We start from the raw sequence: 21,232 nt of genomic DNA, 5'->3' as shown, positions 1-21,232 counted from the left end.
GAAGAGTGAGGAGGGAGGATTGGGAAGAGGGGATTAGTGGGAAGAGGAAAGTCACGTGCAAGCCCTATTCCGACTATTGCAGTAAATCCCCTCTCGCACCAGACCTCCCTGTGCCTTGCCCGAGCCCCCGGGTGCTCTCAGCTCCCATCACTCTGTCACGGCCCCTCGTCTTGCTTCTGCAGCATCCCAAGCCCACCTTGAAGCTCGGGCTCCCTTGGGTCCTCTCTTTCCTTGTCATTCCCTGTGCTGTGAATGTGGACACGGTGCCCACTCTGCTCCTTTATTATTAACTACAGACCAAGCAGTCCAAGGAAGTGGGGCCTGGGTTCTAAGGCACCACTTTCTGGTTTCAGAACCTTGGCCACATCACTGAAGCCTCTCTGAGCTCAGTCTCCCTGTCTGTAAATGGGGTCATGGTACTACCTCTATCTACTGGCACCCACCTTTCTGCAAACTGGATAATAGTACCTCACAGCATCCTTGTACATGGAAAGCCCTTAGCACATACCTGGCACAAAATAATTGTGCTGGCAAACGTTAGCCGTCGGAGACCTTAGCAGTGAACAGAGCAAAGCCTGAGGTAACTGCGTGTGAAATATTGCCCCGTTTCAGGATTCTCCAAGAGCAGGGAGTGGTGCATGTGTGCCTTATATTTGCGTACTTAAGAGGCCAGCCTGGTGCCCTTGTTCCCTATTCCCAAACTGTCTACCCCTTGAGTGCTTGCTTTCTAATCCTCTAGAATGTTCTATTAGTGCAATCCTCTCACTTAAAAAAAAAAGAAAGAAAAGAAAGAAAACACCTGGAGAAGCTGCTACACGGGCCGTGGCCCACCCGACCCTAAACCACAGGCCAGGCTTCGGGGTCACAGGCAGCCAGAGGCGGGCGAAGACAGAGGAGCGCCATTTGGCCTCCTTACCTTTGGGAAGGAAGTGACCAGAGCAGGTTTAGAGGCCAAGGGGAAGGAATCGCTGGAGAGGGAGACGTTGAAAGCACAGGAGAGGCCAAGGAAGGGACGACAGGAGCAGCGCCGTCTCCACCCGAGACCTTCCCAGGAGAGCGAGCGGCTGGTGGCGCGACGCGCGTGGGCGGGACCCGTCATCTGCGGAGGGCGGCGAGGGGAGCGCCCGGGGGGCCAGGGGGCGGGTCTGAAACGCTGCCACGAGGAGGCGAGGAGGATGATGGGAGCCCGGGTGCAAGGCCCCGCGGACTCCTTAGCGGGAGGTGTGCGAGCAGGAGTAACTCTTTCGGCTGATTCCTGGTCACCTGTAGCTCTCCTGTGTTTCCACAGCCAAGAGGCTCCCTTCGTGTCTGACAAAGTTGGGTTTTTACATCTGGAAGTCTCATTTTGAAAATATGAGTGGGTAAAACTTTAAAATGGAAGGATAGCATAACATAAAAATGGTATTATGGCTTTATTATTTGAAGGATCAAAACATAAGTACATCTGAGGGGAGGGTATAGCTCAAGTGGTAGAACACATGCTTAGCGTGCATGAGGTCCCGGGTTCAATCCCCAGTACCTCCTCTAAGTAAGTAAATCTAACTACCTCCTCCTACCAAGGGAGAGAAATAAAGCATTTGAAAGGCTACTCTCATTACAATAACCGTATTTTCACACTCTCCTTAAGGACAGAACTTTCATGCACATGCACTACGTGTTGCATCGACACGTGAACAATATATAGAAAAGACAACTGCACAGCCCTCCAAGAGACGCCTTTCCCGGTGCACGGGGCCAGCCTTCCTCACTGCCATCAGCATTCTGGTTTGCACATATTGATTTCCATTTAAAAGGCCAGGCCTCCAGATACCTTCCTGGCATCTCGCCCCACACATACAGTGAAGCTGGGCAGAACTGAGAATCCCACCTCTAAAGAGGGGACCAGCAGCAGATACCTAGGGCCCCTTGAACAACCACCCCAAGCTCCCTGACAGCTGGCTCCATGCTCCTGTGGAGTCACTACCCTCGCCTCCCACACCTCTCTCAGCAGCAAGAGGCAGGCATGTCAGACAGGATGGCCCAGTACTGAGGGCAAGAGTGGCCCCCAGGCTTCTGCAGATATGGACTAGGGCTGTTTGTGCTTCTGAGCAAACACTTTCTCTGCTGACTCCAGCGTCCAGTAAATGCTGCAGGAGGAACAAGGACTGCTAATGACCTTTGTCATGCTCTGCTCCAGACCCTCCGCCCAACGGGGTGCAAGACACAGGTAACATCACGTACTTTGATTACAAATAGGCCTTGTTGCTAATTAATGTTTACATAAAACAATTAATGAAATACATCAGCGTGAAATGTCTCTTTTAAAATGCCCTACAAAACCCACATATTTTAAAGAGGCAGCCAAATGACAAAGTCCATCAGTTGTTCTCAGTCCTACTGTGTGCCTCTCATTCCTAGAAGCTCAGCTGGTCTCTCAACGCCCCGGGGAGCTTAGAAGTAAAAGATTCTGTAATGTCAACAGGTGGACATGCAGACAGTAAAATATAAATGGGAAAAATTCAGCTTCCCCATGATTTAAGCCACACAAATAACCACGAAGTGTCATTAACCATACAGATCGACGAAATTCAGTTTACAGCAGTGAACAGCTGATTATCAGTGGCAAAGGACAAAGACATGTCTCCTGATATTGCAAGTCAATGTAGCTTTCTGGGGGATAGAATTGCGCAATATGTGACTATGACCATGAAACTCTGACCCAGCAATTCCACCTTTGGAAACAGCCTGGAGCAATGAAGACAAAGGTGGGAAAAGAAAATTTTGTGGCATGATGTTCACTGAAGTTGCTCTCTATACCAGGAGGACATTCAAAACAACCCTTAGCAAACCGCAACAGGCAGGCAGGCAGGCCGCGGGATTCTGCGTGTCCACTATAAACTATGCTCATGCACAGAATTTTATACACAAAATAGTAAGTGAAAGCAAAGGGAGAATACGATAGAATGAATATATAACTTGCAATTGGATGAAAACGTGTGTAGGGACACATAGATCATATCAGGAGTGAATTAAGAATGATGTAAATAATTGGTAGAGATTTTTGTTGATGTTGTTGTAAAGCTGAGTCCAAAATAAAATTTAAATTTACAAAAAGAAAGAGACACAATTAGAGAGACGCTATGTCTGGATGCTAAGGAGCACCCACAGCAAGTGCTGTGGGTCCAGGCAAGGGCTAGCTCAGCCAGGATTCCTCACTTGGGCATTACCAACACCTTGAGCCAGATCATTCATTGATGCAGGGGCTGATCTGTGCATTGTAGGGTGACTACCATCATTGCGGGCTTCTATCCCCTAGATGCCAGCAACACCACCCTCCCAAAATACCTCCAGGCATTGCCAAATGTCTGACAGTTGGGGGATCGGAGACAAAGTGGTGTAAGTGATAGCCACTGATTCTCCAGCTTAGCGGTGGGCAGCGGATAGGGAGTGGTGAGGTCTAGGGGGATCCAAGGAGTTGTGCCCTTCTAAGGGGGCCAACCTTACTCAGTCTGAAATCCAGAATGACATAACCGGGTTTCTTTTTTCATTAGCAGCTAATTCAGTCTGAGCCTCAAGTCTGTGGGCTACACAGGGGCAGGTCAGCAGGCTTCTTCTGACAAGGGCCAGATGGTGACCACTTTAGGCTTTGTGGGAAAAACTGTCACAACTACTGGGTCCTGCCTTTGTGGTGGTGGGGGGGAACTGCCACAGATGACATGACAAGGATGAGCATGGCTGTGTTCCAATTAAGCTTCATTGATGGATACTGAAATTTGAATTCTATCAAATTTTCCCATGTCATTAAACATGATTCTTCCTCTGATTTTGTTTTCCAGCCTTTAAAAATGTCAGTATCATTTTTGGCTCATTGGCCCTACAGAAACAGAGCCCAGATTTTGCCTGAGAGCCGAGTGGCGGACCCCTGGAGTGAATGTGTATACAGCAGCTGCGATAACCGATAACGGGGGAGAGGGGTGCGCCACAAAGGGCGCCCAAACGCCCACGGGGAGGCCTGGCAGCCCAGTACAGGCTTTCCCCACAGGAGGGTGGAGCCACGCCAGACCCCTCCAGCACCCCCACCCGGACCCCCACCCCACATGCTGCTTCTACTGTCTGTTTTGTTGCAGCCTCCTGAGGAATCAGAATGAAGGTATCTTTTTTTAAAACAAAGATTGGCTTCTCTGCTATTCTTGTAACTTTTTTCTGGTATTATTGTAAGAGAAAGGCTATTAATAGGACACTAACATTAACTGTTTGCATGGTTCCCAGAGCCCTGGGAACTCTAACAGGAATTTTATCAGTTTTTAATGACCCTGCTAAAACACATGTTTTCCTGTTTGCATCCTCTCAGTGTCTTTTTGACAGTCACAGAGAAGACGCAGGTGGCCTTTTCCGGATGCAGAGGCAACACAGGACACTGGGAGTGGGGACAGTCTGTGACTATATCCCAGGAGAGGATGGTCACTGTGGCTTCTCTTAGGCTGGTGTCCTGTGATCTGCTCTGGAGAGCAGTGTGTGGCCTGCTGAATGAGCTCCTGGGGTTCCTGAGAAAACTGCAGCTCTTACTGGCAGGAAATGCTGACTCCTATGAGACTAGCCTGGGCATCTCAGACAAAACAGAGAGCCTCAATCTCCCTCACCCTCCAAGGCAGCCAAAGTAAATATGGAAAATGATAACAGGGGGCTGATGAGAAGGACAAAAAGGGATAAAAAAAAAAGGGGGGGGAAAGAGTTAAAAAGATAAAAAGCTACTGGGAGTGGTGGGGAAAAAAGGAGTAGAAAATGGGAAACATAAAGGAAAGTAAGAAATGGGAAGAAGAAATGAAACAGCAGGGCTGTGGTATTTGCAAACTGTCCATGAGATGGTTCGGGCTTTCACGAATGATCATGGGAGAGAGAGCAGAGGGTAACATCTTCATCTCTGAAATCCACTCACAGGAGCCATCTGGGACCTCTTCTTTCTCTTCAGCCATCCAATTCTTGGATCTTAGGTTCAAAAGCCTCATCCAGGTGTGAGATAGACAGGATTAGGGAGACAAACTCTGGGAATGCCCCTCCCCTGCCCACCTCACATAGACTTTGAGAAGACCCCTCAGCTGGAGGTGGCAGAGGGTCACAGGAGAGAGAGAAGTGTTGAGGGGTACAAAGCTAGAACCTCCTATAAGCTCACGAATCAAAGGCAGGGTGGAAAGAGCCCCATCTGGAACTCTGGGGGACGGGCGGCTCAAAGAATTGCCCAAGTCACCACAGTCGGGGGTGGGGGAGGTATCAGTGCAGGAAGAGCCCACTACAACCAGAAATCCAGTGTATCCCATTTGTTTGGTCCCCTTCTGCTCCCAGGATACAGGGTCCCTAGTACCCTGCTCAGGCCTCCCTCATTCCTTGGTTGATCAGTAGGCACTGTTCTGTAAACTAAGAGTGATGAATTTGGGGGGCAGGGGGTGCTGTAGACATGAGATTTAATGAGGAGAGAGCTTTGGGAAAGCATCCCCCAGCTCGTGCCCACAGTAAGGATGCGGCCGTTGGCTGAGGAAAGTGGCAGGTGACTTGACAGGGACAGGTGGGGCCAAAGGCACCTCCCAAGACCAACTCTGGGCAGACAACAAACCAGAGACAAAGCCTGCTGCTTCTCTGAATGTCCTCCGGCGCTCAGAGCCAGTGCCAGGGTGGACGGGGCGTCAAAATCCCGAATGTGAATGAGTTACATACCCAAAGCGACAGAAATCACCAAATCGGGCTGTGGTTACTTCAAAAGGTCAGGGGCTTTGACTAGAAATTAATTTGGGTTATAGAAAGTAAGGCAATGGTTTGCAAGTCTGAGCCAGTGGCTCATGAAGTTTGTGCCGCTACATACACACTGACTTCTCAAACTCTCCTAGGAGAAAACCATCGTCAGCCTTTCCCTCTCGCAAGTGTCTGGCCTGCTGCTCCCAGCTGCCCCATCTCACCAGGCTCTCAGCAACCTCCCCCAATGGCCAGAAGAGACACAGCTGCACGTTAGGAAGTCATCTGACGTCACTGTGGTCAGGGTGCCAGCCCTAAGTTCCAAGGTGCTGGCAGCTGAATCCCACCATCAGCACCTATGCTAAAGGCTCCACTAACTGAGCCTTGCCGGGTGAAGGCAGAGGAGCCCTGCAGTGGAGCAGCAGAGTTGCTAAGCATTGCATGTCCCCAGGCCCTGCACAGCTGCTTCTGGGAAGAGGTCATTGTAGGGTGTGTTCCTGGGATCTGAGATACCATGAGGGGTCGGACAGAGTCCCTGTAAAAAGCCACGGCAGTCTTTGGTGCTTTTCTATTCCCAGGCTTGGGTACAAGACAGAGGGGCAGCGAGGGCCTTGGGATACAGTTTCCAGGGCTGGGCAATGGCCTGGAGGGTGCGGCAGACGTGCTGGCCCAGCGAGAGTCCATTCCTGTGTCCTGCTGAGGCCCTCCCTCATTCCTCCATCCAATGTGGAGTGGGCCAAGGGAGATTTAAAGAAGGTAAAGAGGAATTTCAGGTGTGCCATCAGGAAGGCCCCAGCACTTCCCGCCCCATGTTGAGAGAGAAGCATAAGCTCTGACGTGATGTCGGGACTACCCTAGAGGTGGAGCCTGGAGCCTGGGAGGTCAAGTTGAAGGGAGAGAACCCTCACCTCCCACCAGACCACACAACGCCGACTAAACAACTGTCTTCCAGCAACGGGCAGAGTCTCTCCTGGAGCTGTGAGGAGCAGCCCCAGCAAAGGCTGCGCCCATGGCCCAATTCTTAGGGAAGACCAGATTTATCCACCTCCAGGACCCATCACCCCTCCAAGTCAATCTGTCACAGGCCTCAGTGAGAGCTCGCTATCTGAACAAAAGAAAATAAATGGCTTTTTCTCTGCAAAGTGCTCAGGCTGGTCACCATCCTTTCTTCTCAAGCAAGCTACATGTTCTTGCCGACCAAGCTCAAAAAGCCGCTCGGGGCTGTGCGAGGCTCCAACACAAGCAGGATGGGGAAACACCAAGGCAGCTCTTCTAGGCAAGTCCTGATACCATCTCTCTGCAAGAGTCACCCACACTGATGTGCAAAGGGATTCAAGCCACGGCAGCTCTTAGAATTCTCTTTGAGTTTGGTCTGGAAGTTTTTCAGACACGAGAAATTCTCTGGCTGTCACTGAATTTTTCAAGTATGGATTTGGTGCTCCTTCCTCGCAGAGTTGGTCTGGCCCTAAACTTTGGGCAGAGGGGAGAAGTTGCTCTCTGACTTCTGAGCTGCTTCCCTCTGGCATTCCGGAACACGGGTGTTGGAACTTTCCCGGTGGGATCTCAGGTGAAAAGGGGGGACAATAAGGCCTATAGGGAGAGGTCACGTACTCATTCTCTTCCCCTCCCCAGATGCTTTCCTGACCCTTTCCACGCTCCTCTGTGGAAACCTCTTCCAGAAGAGTCTCAAAGTTCACCACCAACTTGTCAATAAGGTCACTGGAGGCAGAACGTGGTTTTAGAATCCTGTCTTCTGTGTTCACAGAGTCATCAAACTCCTTCAGATTTAGCTTACCCTGGAAAAGAGAAAGGGACACCCCTGCAGTGGTCACTTGGGGGCCACATATGATGTAGCCAAAAGCTATTAGGCTTGGGACCCCAATGCCTCACCTCTTGACCAGACCCCCACACTTCTCTTAGAGACCAGAGTGGTGCCCTTCCATGGGAGCTGGGCAAGAGTGGTCCATTTCCTGAGAAAGGACACACTGTATTCAAACAATTTCTTCTTCTAGAGAGAGCTCAAGGCTATTTTCCACATAATCATATACTCACTAAATCCCAGTAGGGGTCGAGGCTTCAAAATTAGAACTCTTACAGATGAGAAAACAAAATCATGAAGACAAATGACTTGCCTAACATCACCAGAAAAATCAAAGGTGGCCTTCTGGTAGGGGCCATGTACTTGTCATCTTTGTATCCCCAGAGCCTGGCTCAATCATACAGTGAGTGATTAATAAGTGCTTGCTGTAGAGGCCAGACCTACAGATGATTCAAAAAGCATTTTAGACATCAGACAATACTGCCTGTGAACTAATTTACTCTTTTAGTAACTTTTAATAAGTAGGCAAGTAAATAGGGTAAGACATGACTGATATAGGAGAGAAGAAAATAGAAATAGGAGTAACAAAAATTAAAATAAATAAATAAAAGTAATTAAAATGTTCATGTTAAAAAAAAAGACATCTGAGTTGAAACAAAAGGTAATATTAAAAATTCCTGAGCACGTGGTGGGATGGTCACTCCAGGACCTTGCTTTCAACGTATAAACAATAAGTTTCTACTGTATAGAACAGGGAACTATATTCAATATCTTGTAGTAATCTATAATGAAAAAGAATGTGAACATGAATATGTATATGTATGACTGAAACATTATGCTTCACACCAGAAATTGACACAACACTGTAAACTGACTGTACTTCAATAAAAAAAGAATGCAAAAAAAAAACTCCTGTATCAAGAAGTACTAGAAACAGTCTTTCACTAATGAGGATTTAAAGGTTATATTTGATCGAGGTTATTTCTACTAACCAAGAAATTAAACTTTTAAAATTTCAGAACAGTTTTCAATGTAAGAACTAACAAAAATGCAGGTTTTCTACTTACGGATGATTCACTAGAAAACCCCATTGCCAGTTAATGTTTGACTGTAACTTCCCCAAACTGATTTCCTCAATTTCGTAGTTTGAGGCAGCCTGCCCCAGCCTTTGAATAGAAACCACATCAGTGGCCTCCCAGCATCTCCAGGTGGTCTCTAGATTAACTTGCTCTTGGTTGCTTTTTAAATGGCCTCAATCTTATAGCCAAGTTCTCCTGCCCTCTAATTAGACATGCAGGTCCTTAACGATAGGGTCGTGTCTTCCATGACATCCTTTCTAGGACCAACCAGTCCCATGCCCAGCACATATTAGGTCCCATGAGCCTGATGAGTCCTTTTCCTCTTGTTCAAAGGATGAGGTCAAAGTCATTCCAGGAAAGCTGACTGCACCTGTCCTGCCAGGGACTTTTTAGCCTCAAGATCTCTTTATGTGAACCCTGTACAAATCTCAGCCCAGGACTGCCCCTCACTTCCATCACCCTGTCCACCACCCACAACCAGCCAGCTCAATGATCTCTTTAACAAAAACAGGAGAGTTTACCTTGAAATCACCTCCGTGCCACAAGGCTATACTGCTTTCGGCAGGGTTGGGGACAGCAGGCCAACATAGCTGCTTCAATTTGCTAATAAGAGATAAGAGTTTAAAATAGGAAGTGAGTCCAGGAAGCATTTCACTTGCACTGTATGGACAAGCCCAAAGAGTACAGCTTTGCTATAGGGATTATATGGCTCCCTACTGAGTAAAGGAAGCCACGGCCTCCTGACAGGTACTGGGAAAGCAAAGCAGTTTGAAGGAGTGACATCGCAAGTCATCTACGGGACATGATGGGAAGAGACCTTGCATTCAAAGCTATTCCCACTCTTCCCAGCTCTCCCACCCCTGTATCTCCACCCCCTGGTCCTGGTGTGGGAAATCACAGCATCACAGAGCCATTCCTTTGAGATTTATTTCCCAGGAAAGGTAACAGTCTAAGCCTTATAAGATACTCATACTTTAGAACAATGATTCTCAAAGTGTGGTCTCAACCAGAAGCACCATCTGGGGCTTGTTAGACATACAAGAGAGAAGCTGGTGGCCTTGAGGCCCCTTGCTGCTACCAGGGGTTCCCTCTAGACACAGAGAAAAGACATTCTCCCCAGCTCTATGCTCAGATGCTGAACACAGCAGATAATGCCTGTGGGGCAGCTGGTGCTTCCCTGGCCTCAAAAAGGCCTAGGCATTGTGCATGGGCTGCAGAGGGTGAAAGTCCTCTTGTTTGGTCAGAATTCTGACCTGCCACCTCACAGGGCATATAATAAATTCAATACATATGTACAAAATCAATAAATGAATGGACACCCTTAACAGTAGCGTGCCCTCTCCCACTCATGGTACCTTCCAACCCTGATTTGGAGGGCTCACACTGCTACCTATAAACTCACTTGAGTGCTTTGAGACCATATGCCACCATCAGGACAATGAGAATAAGAAGGCCTCCTCCAACCAGAGAAGCTCTAAGAAAAATCTCAAAGACACCTTTGGGAAAAGGACAACAAAAGTCAGTAGCAGGTTGAGCTCTTTACTTTCTTAATAAAAATCAAAGATTAACTTTTTCTTCCAGCAGCTTCAGCAAACATTCCTTATTAGTTTTCTTTCAACTCAATTCAAATTCATTCCATTTCTTTTCTCCCCGAGTAATATGGACAGAAACTGTGTTCACCAGTTTCATCCTCCAACTTCATCCATTTAATAAACATTTTCTGAGCACTTACAATTTGCCAAACACTATCCTAGGTAATAAAACAAACAGCAAGAAGCAAAGAATACAAGATCCCTACTCTCATGAAGCTTATGTTCTGGTACAAGAACTCAGGCAATAAATAATATAAGATTATTTCAGATAAGACAGAGTGACAGCGAGTAACTAAGGTAAGGTGGGAGGGGGTTAGCAACTTTAGAGAGGTGGCAAAGGAAGACTTCTTGGAGAAGTGGAATTTGAGCTGATGTGAAGAATGAGAAGGAACCAGCATGAGAAAACATGGGGAAAGAATTCCAGGCAGAAGGAAAAGCTGATACAGAAGGCTTGAAGCAGGAACAACTTAAGGAACATAAAAGGAAGTGGTGGGAGATGAGGTCAGTAAGGGACAGATGATGAAGGATCCTGAAAACTACGGGAAGGAGTCTGGATTTTACTTAAAATACAACAAGGGGCGGTGGGGGGGAGGGTATGGCTCAGTGGTAGAATGTGTGCTTAGCATGTACAAGATTCTGGGTTCAATCCCCAGAACCTCCATAAATAGAATAGAAAGGAAAAAAGAAAAGAAAAATCAGAAGCCATTGGTGGGTTTTATACAGGGGGTCTAGGATTTTAAACTCTGACCACTTTGTGGAGAACAGATGGTAGAGGATCAAAGATAGAAGCAGGGAGATCTACAATTTGTAGACCAAGGGTAAGAAACTTCTTGGCTCCAAGGCAGGCTCTTGTTTTCAATTTGACTCTAGAGAAAATTCCAGCAGATAATGAAGCTTGTGCCTGGTGTGAAAATACAGCATAATTTTAAAAGATATTAAAAAGCAATATCAAAAAGGATTCCAAAAAGGCAATGTTAGCTGCTAAAACAGAGTATGTTTTCTATGTGAAAACACATGCTATGCTCACATTTTCCAGAACCATGAGCTGTATTTATTCTTTTGAAAATGTGATGAACAAGAGGCTTTCAAGAATACTCAAAGCAGACTCCTTATAGCTTTTATTGCAAATTTTGCAATGTTCCTTTACTTTTAATTTTCATTTTTAAAAACAGTATTAGAATATCCTTAAAATCAAGTCTCTGTCACTCAAGGACTTGGAAAAATTAAACTGTTTCTCTGTTTCTCCCATTCTCCTTCCTTCTTTCTCCATTTCCCATCTCATCCCATTTTCTTTCCCTCTTGAATATTCCCCATAACCATCATGTGAATCATATTATATTTTACATATTTGGTGTATTTATTAAATTATTCTTGCTCCTGTTTTAAAATATAAAAGCTGTCAATAGAACACATTATGTACATTTTTACTCAAAAAACTCCACAAATGATGAGGATAAGTGTACAGTATCCTCTGACTCACAGAAAGAGGTGGCTATGAACTTGGAGACAGTCTAGAGGTGGGAGATGGTTTGGAGCAAGAGTGAAGTTGGCATTAATTTGATCCTTCCTTCCTATGATGATAGAGGATACCCATGAGGAAGAAGTAAAATGACCAGTCTTTCCAAATTCAGTCTCCATTTGCCTACTCTCCTTACTCCCTCCTCACCCATATGCCTTTCAGAAAGACCAGTGAGTCAGAGAGCAGATGGTTCTTCTCATTAAGCTCTTTCATTTGGCTTCCCCCTGTGTTTGGCAAACATCGCCTACAACTGGCCTAAAGGAAATGCCAAGGAGACATTCCCAGGGACTGAAGGAAATACTCACTAATTGACAATGTCTTGAAGTTTATCTTGGTGCCATTGATTCCCCCAGCACTGGTGCTGGCCATGACCTGAACAGTGTAAGAGGTCTTTCGTGTCAGGGACTCCAGGTCATACTGAAGGATGCTGGCATTGACTGTCTTGGCTAAAGGAAAAATACAGAAGTCAAACACCAGAGCTAAGCCCAACTGAAAACTGTGCTTTAGCAGCACTGAAACAAGAGCATTGGAACCTGGACTTCCAGGCTTGCCCATCTCATAACCCAATCCCTCTATCCATGTTCTGACTAAAATTAGCCTATCAAGATGGCTCAAAGACCTGAATATAAGAGTTAAAACTATAACACTCTTAGATGACAACATACGGTAAATATATACAGTCTTGAATTTGGTGATGATTTCTTAGATATGACACCAAACACGCAAGCAGCAAAAGAAAATAGATTAAACTGGACATCATTAAAATGGAAGGTTTTTATACATCAAAAGATATTACCAAGAGAGTGAAAAAACAACTCACAGAAAGGAAAAAATATTTGCAAATCATATATGTGATAAGGAATTTGTATCTTGAATATATTTAAAAAAAACTCTTACAACTCAACAACTGAAGGACAAACAACCAAAGTTAAAAATAAACAAAGAGATTGAAAGGACTCTCTCCAAAGAAGATACACAAATGGACAGCAAGCACATACAAAGATGCTCAACATCGTTAGTTATAAAGGAAGTGCAAATGAAAACCACACTGAGATAGCACTTTACACCCACTAGGATAGGCATACTTTTCTTTTTAAATGGAAGATAGCAAGTGTTAGTAAAGATATGGAGAAATTGGAACTCTCGTGCATTGTGGTGGGAATGTAAATTGGTGTAGCTACTATGGAAAACAGTTTGATGGTTCCTCAGTAAGTTAAACTAGAATTACCATATGACCCAGCAAGTCTACTTCTAGGTATATACCACAAAGAATTGAAAGCAAGGATTCAGGTAATTACACACCAATGTTCATAGCAGTGTTAATCACAAAGGCTAAAGATAGAAATAACCCAAATGTCTTATCAACTGATGAGTGGATAAACAGACTGTTTATCCGTATAATAGAAAATTATTCAGCCATAAGAAGGAATGAGGCACTAATACACGCTACAGCATGGATAAGCTTTGAATACAGCGTGCCAAGTGAAAGAAGCCAGGCGTAAAAGACCATGTTGCATGATTCCATTTGTAGGAAACACCAGAATAGGTAAATCCACAGAAACAGAAAGCAATTTTGTGGCTGCCAGGGGCTGTGGGATGAGGGTAAGGAAGTGACTGATTCATGGGTACAGGGTTTCTGTTTGGGGTGGAAATATGTAGTGGTGACAGTTGACCAACATTATAGATATACTTAATGCCACTAAATTGTATACTTTCAAATGTTTAAAGTGGTAAATTTTATGTTGTATGTTTTTGTAGATATGAAACAACAACAAAAAAATTAGCCTAAACAGGAATCTAAGCCTAGCCCAGAATTTATGATGTCAGGACACGGTAGATTCAAGAAAAAGGCAGTGGGCAGTAGGAATCATGGTAAAACATCCTGCAGCTAAGTAAGTGCCACCAAGCAGGGTCTGTCCCCTCTCCACTCTCTAATTTGGGCCTTCCCCACTCTGGAATAATGGTAAGGAAGCTCCCAGGAGGCCCACCTGTTCACAGCCTGACTGGCACAATTATATCAATTCCTCTGGTTCCTACAGGGCTCTCAGGTACAATCATTTCACTCCCATTTGACTCTAGATCACTCAAGAGGCAGGTGCCCTTGGCCCCATTTTCAGACAAGGTCAAAGAGGCTAAGGGATTCATGCAAGGTGGCCAGGTATCAGCCATGGGAGCCACCCCTACAGCAGGTCTATACAGAGCATCTATCTGGGGCACGGAGGTTCTTTCAACTTAGCTATAAGCTTACTTACAGAATTCCTTTCCATCTTCAGCTTGGTAGAATATGGTGTAGTTGCTGATGAAACCATTTCTTTTGTTCTTGGGAATCTCTTTCCATGTAATTGTGACTGTCTTCACACCAATGTTCTCCACCTTGGTCATGGGACCTACTGATGGAGCTTTATAGGACAGGGAGATAAACAACAAACACTGAGTCACACCCAGCAGATCCTTCTCCCACAACGTCTTTGGCCAGTACTCAGACCATAATCAGTGCTGGAGGTGGGAGGTGGTGGCGGAAAGGGAACCGATGGATCAACTTGTTCAAGAAAACTGTTGTCTGGAGCCATCCATCTTGAACAGGAAGACAAGCAGTGCCAAAAACCAGAGGAAAAGTACTTTCTTACAGACCTCTCACTCTAATTTGGCACCCAGCTCTTTCATTCATATCCATAATAGCTCTTATCAGTTGAAGAGTATGCCTCCATGGACTACCTTTGAGTGACAGGATATATTTTCTAATGTTGAATCTGGAAGATGTTAACTTTCAAAAAGATAAAAATAAAGTTTGAGCAGTTCACCAATAAATCCTTTGCTTATTGCTGCATAATTAAAAATCATTTTTTAGCATCTCCAACTTACAATTAACTCTGTAGGATCCCTAACTTGGTCTTAACTAAATGTTGTTTCTGTTTACAGCACTGTTTTTACTAAGTTTCTTTGCAATTTTTGGCAAGTTATCTCACCTCTCCGAGCCTCAATTTTCCATTTGTGAAACGAGGGGCTTGGACTCAACGACCTCCAACGGCTACCCCAGCTTTAAAGTTTAGTGAATCTGACCACAATCGTGTCAAACATACATAGCTTAGTACAAGCTAAAGACGCAGCACAGATGAAGGCTACAGCAACACTGAATGAGCTGTAGGCCTTCACAGCCTTGTCGGAAGGTTGGACAAGCCCAGTGTTTTCTTTCCCCACAGGACCTTGTCCATACATACCACCTTCTTTGACATAAGTCTGGATGGAATATGGTTCACCCACTTGGTCTTTCAACATTGGATACACAGAGATGTTGTAGCACTGGAAAGGTTTTAATTTATCTGTTGAAAAGAGAGAGAGAGAAATAAGCATTAAGTGCAGAGTGCAGCATAGTAGGATGATAGACTAAGAGTTATAGCCCTCGACTTATGCAAGATATTCTATTTCTCTACAGTTTTCACCTCTGGAAAATAAGGAGGTTAGGTTGGATGGCCTCTAACATCTTTTCCAGCTCTAACATTTTAAAATAAATTCTTAGAACTAAGCCTGCACCCCTCTGACAATATGACAGAGCCACTCAGGAAGGGAGAAGCAAGAGAGCCAGTCTCTCCTCCATCGCTGATCTTGTATGATTTAGGGGCACTGCAGAATAAACTGAATCCTTCTCTCAATAGCATATGCCCCTAGAGAACTCAGATACCATAAAGTTTAGCTCTTCTGTCTGTCTGCATCCCTACGTAAGCATGATTCTTCATATGGATGCTATTAAGTATTAAGAAATGTTTGGACTGACCGAATTGGGAGGGCAAAGCCTCACTTGCTTGTCGTACATGGTGCAGGAACTTTCTCAAAAAGAAGGCTACTCCCTGTATCAGTCATGTGGGGAGGGAGTCTAGCTCTTCAACAAGCAACCAGAACTGAAGGAGGTGCCCTGGGTAGGACAGATGGGATACAAACTTTGGTGTTAATCCCATGATCAAGATATCTGGGACGAGCTCTCTGATGGTAGGTGTTGAGATAGTGTTTTCCACCTGGAAACACTCCAGGTATCTGGTGTGATACCCATCACATCCTGTTCCTGCATTGCTGGGAAATGCCAAAAATTACACTTCAGTAAGCCTGCACTGGCTTGTCAAATTGTATTACTCACCTTTACAGCTTTGAAGCCAAGGTTAAGGATTTAAAAACTGATGAAAGTGAAACTGTCTCCTACACAGCAGGAATTTATAGGGTCCACAGTTACCTTTCTTTATTGTCCAGTTCTTGGCCTGAGACACAGATTCCCAGGAAATAAGTGAGGGCTCTGAGTCCAAATCTGGGACCCACTCAACCACCCATTTGTCCACCTTCAGAGTGAAGCTTTGCCACTCCACCACCAGCTGGTCCTGAGTAAGGCAAGCCTGCATGGCTGTGACGCACTGAACCGCTGAAAGGAGAGAAAAAGACTGCTTCACAACTACCCAAATCATCCTCCAAAGTCACCAACTTCATCAGCATCCATTCATTGCCCAAACTGTAAAGAGGGGCGGAGTTCAGAATCTCCATGCAGCCTTCCCTGATGGTGCTGTTTTCACTGCTTTTATTGTATCCCTTTTCTTTACCCCCAATATTTGATGATTAAGTGCCTTTTTAATATTTTGTTACTACCTCCTCCTCCCAATTTATGCATTTCCAGAAAAGCATCTCACTAGAGAGCTGATGACTAGGAAGTCTTACAGGGTAGCTCTGGTGTCTCCACAAGTCAAAGGAAAGCAAGCCTGAGACAAAGAATGACCCTCTAAAGGTAGAATTTCAGACACCAGGAATTCTGTGGCTGGGAAGCTGGGAGATGGTGACCCTAAAGTCATACCAGAGAGATGGCTTCAAATTTCAACTGTATAGGCTAGCCCTACACAACCTGGCTATGGAGTCCTACCCTCCAGGCAGTAAGAATTGTGTCTGTAGCAGAAAGATATGGACACCCCCATCCAAAGCACCTAGCTGTGAACTAATATAAAAATGACTACTTTTTCTGCAGGCCTAGCAGAAAACTCATCTGGGGAAATAGGCCACAGGATTTCTTTAACAGAAAAGTTGAACAGTGGCTTCAGATCCAGGATCTGGGATTTAATCAGAATCAGAGTGCTCCTTTATTGAACATGTTCTGAACATGCAGAGGAGAGGACAAGGGGGCCCAGGGAGGCAGAGAAGGAGGGCACGAAGGAGTGGGGTTCCGGAGACCACAGTGGGTGGCTCTAATCCACTCCTCACCAGTCGGAACACACCTGGACCTTCAAAACTGGCAGCCACAGGAAGTATATTGAAACATCAAAGACAGTCCTGGATGAGGGCAGAAGAGGAGATGGAGTCCTTCAAAAAACCAAAACGCCTCTTGAAGCTAGAAGCCTAGGCAAGGGTAGAGAGTTGGTCTTGGGGGACAGGGGTACAGAATCCTACTATTTCTGTGCAACAAGCTCCAGCAGGCTGTGTGCATATTTAGTAGTCTCTGTTCTTGAAGGCCACAATTTATGAATCCTTTTCCTGAAGTTTGTGGGCCTTTATGAGACACTCTAGTTTCTAGTTCTAGAAGTAAGGCCAGGTAATTTGTCAACCTGAAAGGGTAGTTCTGAGGAAGAGAAAGGGTAGTTCTGAAAGGGTAGTTCTGAGGAAGGGAAACTGAGGTGTGGGGAAAATGTAAAGCTGGAGTAGGGGCAGAGGCCCAGGCAAGAAGCAGAGCCAGGAAATCAACCCCACCTAACCCCCGGGGCTCCCGCTTTCTCCTCATAGCCTCTAAGCATCCTCAGTCGCTGTTCCAGACAGGCTGGAAGTCATTACTGGAGCACTGGGAACCTCACCCAGCCTCTTATAGCTGTTAGTGCTCCCTGACCTTCTCAGATTCCCTCTGACTATTTTTACATGTTGCCTGGCTGGAATGAGATGTAACTTACACTGCAAAGTCCTCCTGCCGGGTCAAAATGGAACCACCCTCCCCAGGACTTTCAACTCAGATTGCACCTGTTATGAGTTGAATTTTGTACCCCTCCTTCCCCCTCACCAAAGATATCTCCTCAGTACTGCAGAATGTAACTGTATTTGGAAATTAGGTCATACTTATAGACCTAAGTCTTTAAGGTAAGATAGTGGGCCCTTAACCCGATATGACTGGTCTCCTGAAAAGTGGAATTTGGATGCAGAGACAGAGACACACATGAAGCTGGTCATGTGAAAAATGAGTCAGCGATTGGAGTTAGGCTGTTTCAAGCTAAGGAAAGCCTGGGCTTCTAGAAGCTGAAAGAAGGAAGGAAGGATCCTCCCCTAGAGGCTTTTGAGGGAGCATGGCCCTGCCAACACCTTGATTTCAGACTTCTAACCTCCAGAACAATGAGACAATGAGTTTCTATTGTTTGAAGCCACCCAGTCTATGGTGTTTGTTGGGAAGACCTGGGAAAATCAACCAGCACCTTTGGTTCAGCCTCCTCCTCGTCCTTGGCCTCAGTTTCTTCACTTCCTTTTCTGGTCTCTCTGATGTTTCCTAATAAATCACTTGTACACAAATCCTTAACTGAAGACGGGAGTGAATGTTTGTTGCTAAGCCCACACTCCTTCTCTTTACCAACATCAGAGCTCTGTGGAACAAGGACTAGGTATAAAGAGGAAACAAGCCCAGGCTCTGGACCACAGTGGGTGTGGAAACGGTTCAATCCAGCTGTGAGTCAACCTCGAAAGACAAAAGTCCTGGGCAGCAGGAAGGGGTGCTGAGAGAAATGTTTCCAAATCAACATTCTACTGAACATCAACTAACTGCTTTCACCACTCAACAATAACATTTTTTTTTAAAGACAATTAATAGATTGCCCTAAGGCTTTATATATACATATTTTTAAAAATTGAAGTATAGTCAGTTTGCAATGTTGTGCTGTACACCAGAAATTGACACAACACTGTCAACAATAACTTTTTGAGCAATTTCTCCAAATACAGTATACCCCCAAGTGTGGTAGGAGACACACATCCCTCCTGGGGGGAGGGGAAAGGGACTTTGACTGTAAACACCATTAATTTCTTGTGTTTTGCAGTCTCTCTGTGCCTATCAAAAACCATTCTCAGATGCTGATGGTGCCTCACCTTTGCCAGCTGTCCTAGCCCAGCCTGAACTCTACCCCAGCTTGGTCCCACTGCCCTCCTCAGCCCCTCATCACACAAGTGGCTGCACTTTGTTAGCCTCAGACTACTCCTGCTGCGTGGTGGCCAAGGTCTCCTAAACTCAGAGGGTATTCTTCCCAGAAGGAACCTGAAGATGTATCTATTCCAATTCTTTGTTTGAAAGGTGGGAAAATGGAGGCTCACAGAGATAAATAACAAATTCAGTGTTACATGGCATCTGTGACCAGATTTCTAAGTCACTGTGTTAATACCAAGTCCAAGGTTCTGGATGAGGTATATTATACAAGTTTGGAATCTTGCAGACCTGGACTTGAATTCTACCTGAGAGACTACTAAAAGCCTTCCTGAATCTCAGCTTCATCATCTATAAAATGAATCTAATAGTATCTACCCCATGGGTCATTTCAGGGATAGCATTAGATTAACCTGTGTCATCCTAGCACCATGCCTGACAAATCCTAATGGATAATATTTGATAATTATACTTACTTAAATATTGTCATAATTATTATTATTATTATTATTATAACTATTCTGCAGCTGACTCCACTTTCTTAAACAAGATTCTGTAGACTATTACTTTCTTATATGTCTAGGACAGGGATCTGTAAAGGGGTCTTAAAGGGCCAAATGGTAAACATTTTAGGTATTGGAGGCCTGTGTCACAATTATTTCACTTTGCCATTGTGCACAAAGGGAGACATAGACAGTATGTAAACAAAAAGGTGTGGTTGTATCCCAATAAAATTTATTTGCAAAAAACAGGTGTCAGGCCAGGTCTGGCCCACAAGCTATAGTTTGCCTACACCTGGTTTGGGACCATTAAAGCCGATGATTACACCGATGTTCATGACACAAAACAAGGAGCTTCAGAATTGGAAAAAAAACAACAAAAAGCCCTAGGTGAATTTAGCATAATCTTAGTTAAAGTATATTACGTAGTATTTTTAAAGTTGATAACCCATGCGTAATAGAAATTTAATCAGAAGTTTTATTAAGAATGATAATAATAATTAACACTAGACAAAGCACTTTACATACACAATCTCATTTAATCCTCACAATAGCTCAATGAGATACTTATTACTAAATAATAGCCCATCTTACAAGTAGCTAAGGTTTAGAAAGTTTAGATAATTTGCCCAAAGTTTATGGAGGAAAGATTTAAACCCAAGGCTGCTAGACTCCAAAGCCTATGTTTTTCTCCCCTACTCTTTACTGCCTCCCACTACGGAGTCACACCAGGAAACTTAGATTACTATTCAGCAATACCTCTATTAACAAAGAATGTGTATTCAGTGACACATGCATTTGTCAGAAACTTCATCACTGGGGTATTGGACAGGCAGGAACTAGAATGCCAGGAACTAAGGACTGTGGGGAATACTATTAAATACTAACTAAAATAATATCAAGTATAGCTCAAAACACACAAAAGTGTATATCTAGGAGTTCTAAAATGAGGCAAAAGAAGAAATGGTTAAGTTCAAGGAAAAGATAAAGAAGAAAGCACAGGCAGACAAGCCTAGACCTGGAGGTATAAATCTCAGAACCACTCTAGGTCTAAGAAATAGAGAGAGATGGAGAATTGGAGAGTGCATATCCCAGCTATGGTGTGTTTCAACAAATAGTTACTGAGTAAGCGCCTTGTCTCTGCTAACTGCACTATGCCTGCCATAGGCATCAGAAATGGAAGAGGAGAAGGAGGAGGAGAAAAACAGACAAAAATCTCTGCCCTCATGGAACATGCATCCTACTGAGGGAGAGAGAGGTAATAAACAAAGTAAATGAGAAAATCCAAAGGATGAGAAATAGTAAAATCTGTAGAGAAAAATAAAGTAGCGAAGAGGAAATCCATTGCCTGCAATTCTTTGAATAAGAATCAAAGAAGCTATTTTATTCCAAAATAGGATATAAAATATGAATTTGCCTGTAAGCAGTAAAATGTTAAAAATTACTTAATCAGAAGTATAATTTTGATTACACAAGTTATTGGGAAGTATGAACATTAGAAATTTTCCTAATTCTGATAGTCAAATGAAAGGGGGAAAAGAAGAAAATGGGAGAGTGAGCAAACCAAGGCTGGATGTGGTCAGTACTGTGAGGGGAAGATTTTGAAAGAGAGGTTTCAGCTGCTGAGGGCAAATGTGGCAGATATGACAGTTTGTAGAGCTCAACTCAGCTTACAATCACTCAGACCAAAAACAAATACAAGCTGAATGTAGAACTTCTAGGCTTATGAGTTTGTACCATATGATTTATGAAGCCTCTGATTTTCAACACAGGCTTTGTTCCAAAGAAACTATCTCAAGAGGCCCATTAATTACCAGAAGATAATGATCTCCCCACCATATCCTAAAACATCTTCTTTTCCATTTTGACTTGAGAGAAACCAACC

At 44.6% G+C, this 21,232-nt stretch overlaps 1 protein-coding gene across 2 annotated transcripts in view; it reads right to left on the bottom strand.

Annotated features, from left to right (window-relative positions):
- Window positions 1-1,397: 1,397 nt before the first annotated feature.
- Window positions 1,398-21,232, bottom strand: part of IL31RA (interleukin 31 receptor A) — a 78,111-nt gene continuing 58,276 nt past the window's right edge. For both annotated transcript variants that reach the window (XM_074358482.1, XM_074358484.1), the window contains exons 9-15: window positions 15,935-16,117; window positions 14,931-15,032; window positions 13,965-14,111; window positions 12,018-12,158; window positions 10,004-10,097; window positions 9,123-9,204; window positions 1,398-7,499 (exon numbers count right to left, since the gene is read on the bottom strand). In XM_074358482.1, coding sequence (XP_074214583.1) covers window positions 7,053-7,499; window positions 9,123-9,204; window positions 10,004-10,097; window positions 12,018-12,158; window positions 13,965-14,111; window positions 14,931-15,032; window positions 15,935-16,117 — 1,196 coding nt within the window. In that variant the 3' untranslated portion in view covers window positions 1,398-7,052. The remainder of the gene's footprint in view (window positions 7,500-9,122; window positions 9,205-10,003; window positions 10,098-12,017; window positions 12,159-13,964; window positions 14,112-14,930; window positions 15,033-15,934; window positions 16,118-21,232) is intronic.

Source organism: Camelus bactrianus, chromosome 3 (genome assembly GCF_048773025.1).
Source record: "Camelus bactrianus isolate YW-2024 breed Bactrian camel chromosome 3, ASM4877302v1, whole genome shotgun sequence".
Classification (NCBI taxonomy): Eukaryota; Metazoa; Chordata; class Mammalia; order Artiodactyla; family Camelidae; genus Camelus; species Camelus bactrianus.
The sequence above is the reverse complement of the archived record's forward strand: the minus strand, read 5'-3'. Positions and strand labels throughout refer to the sequence as shown.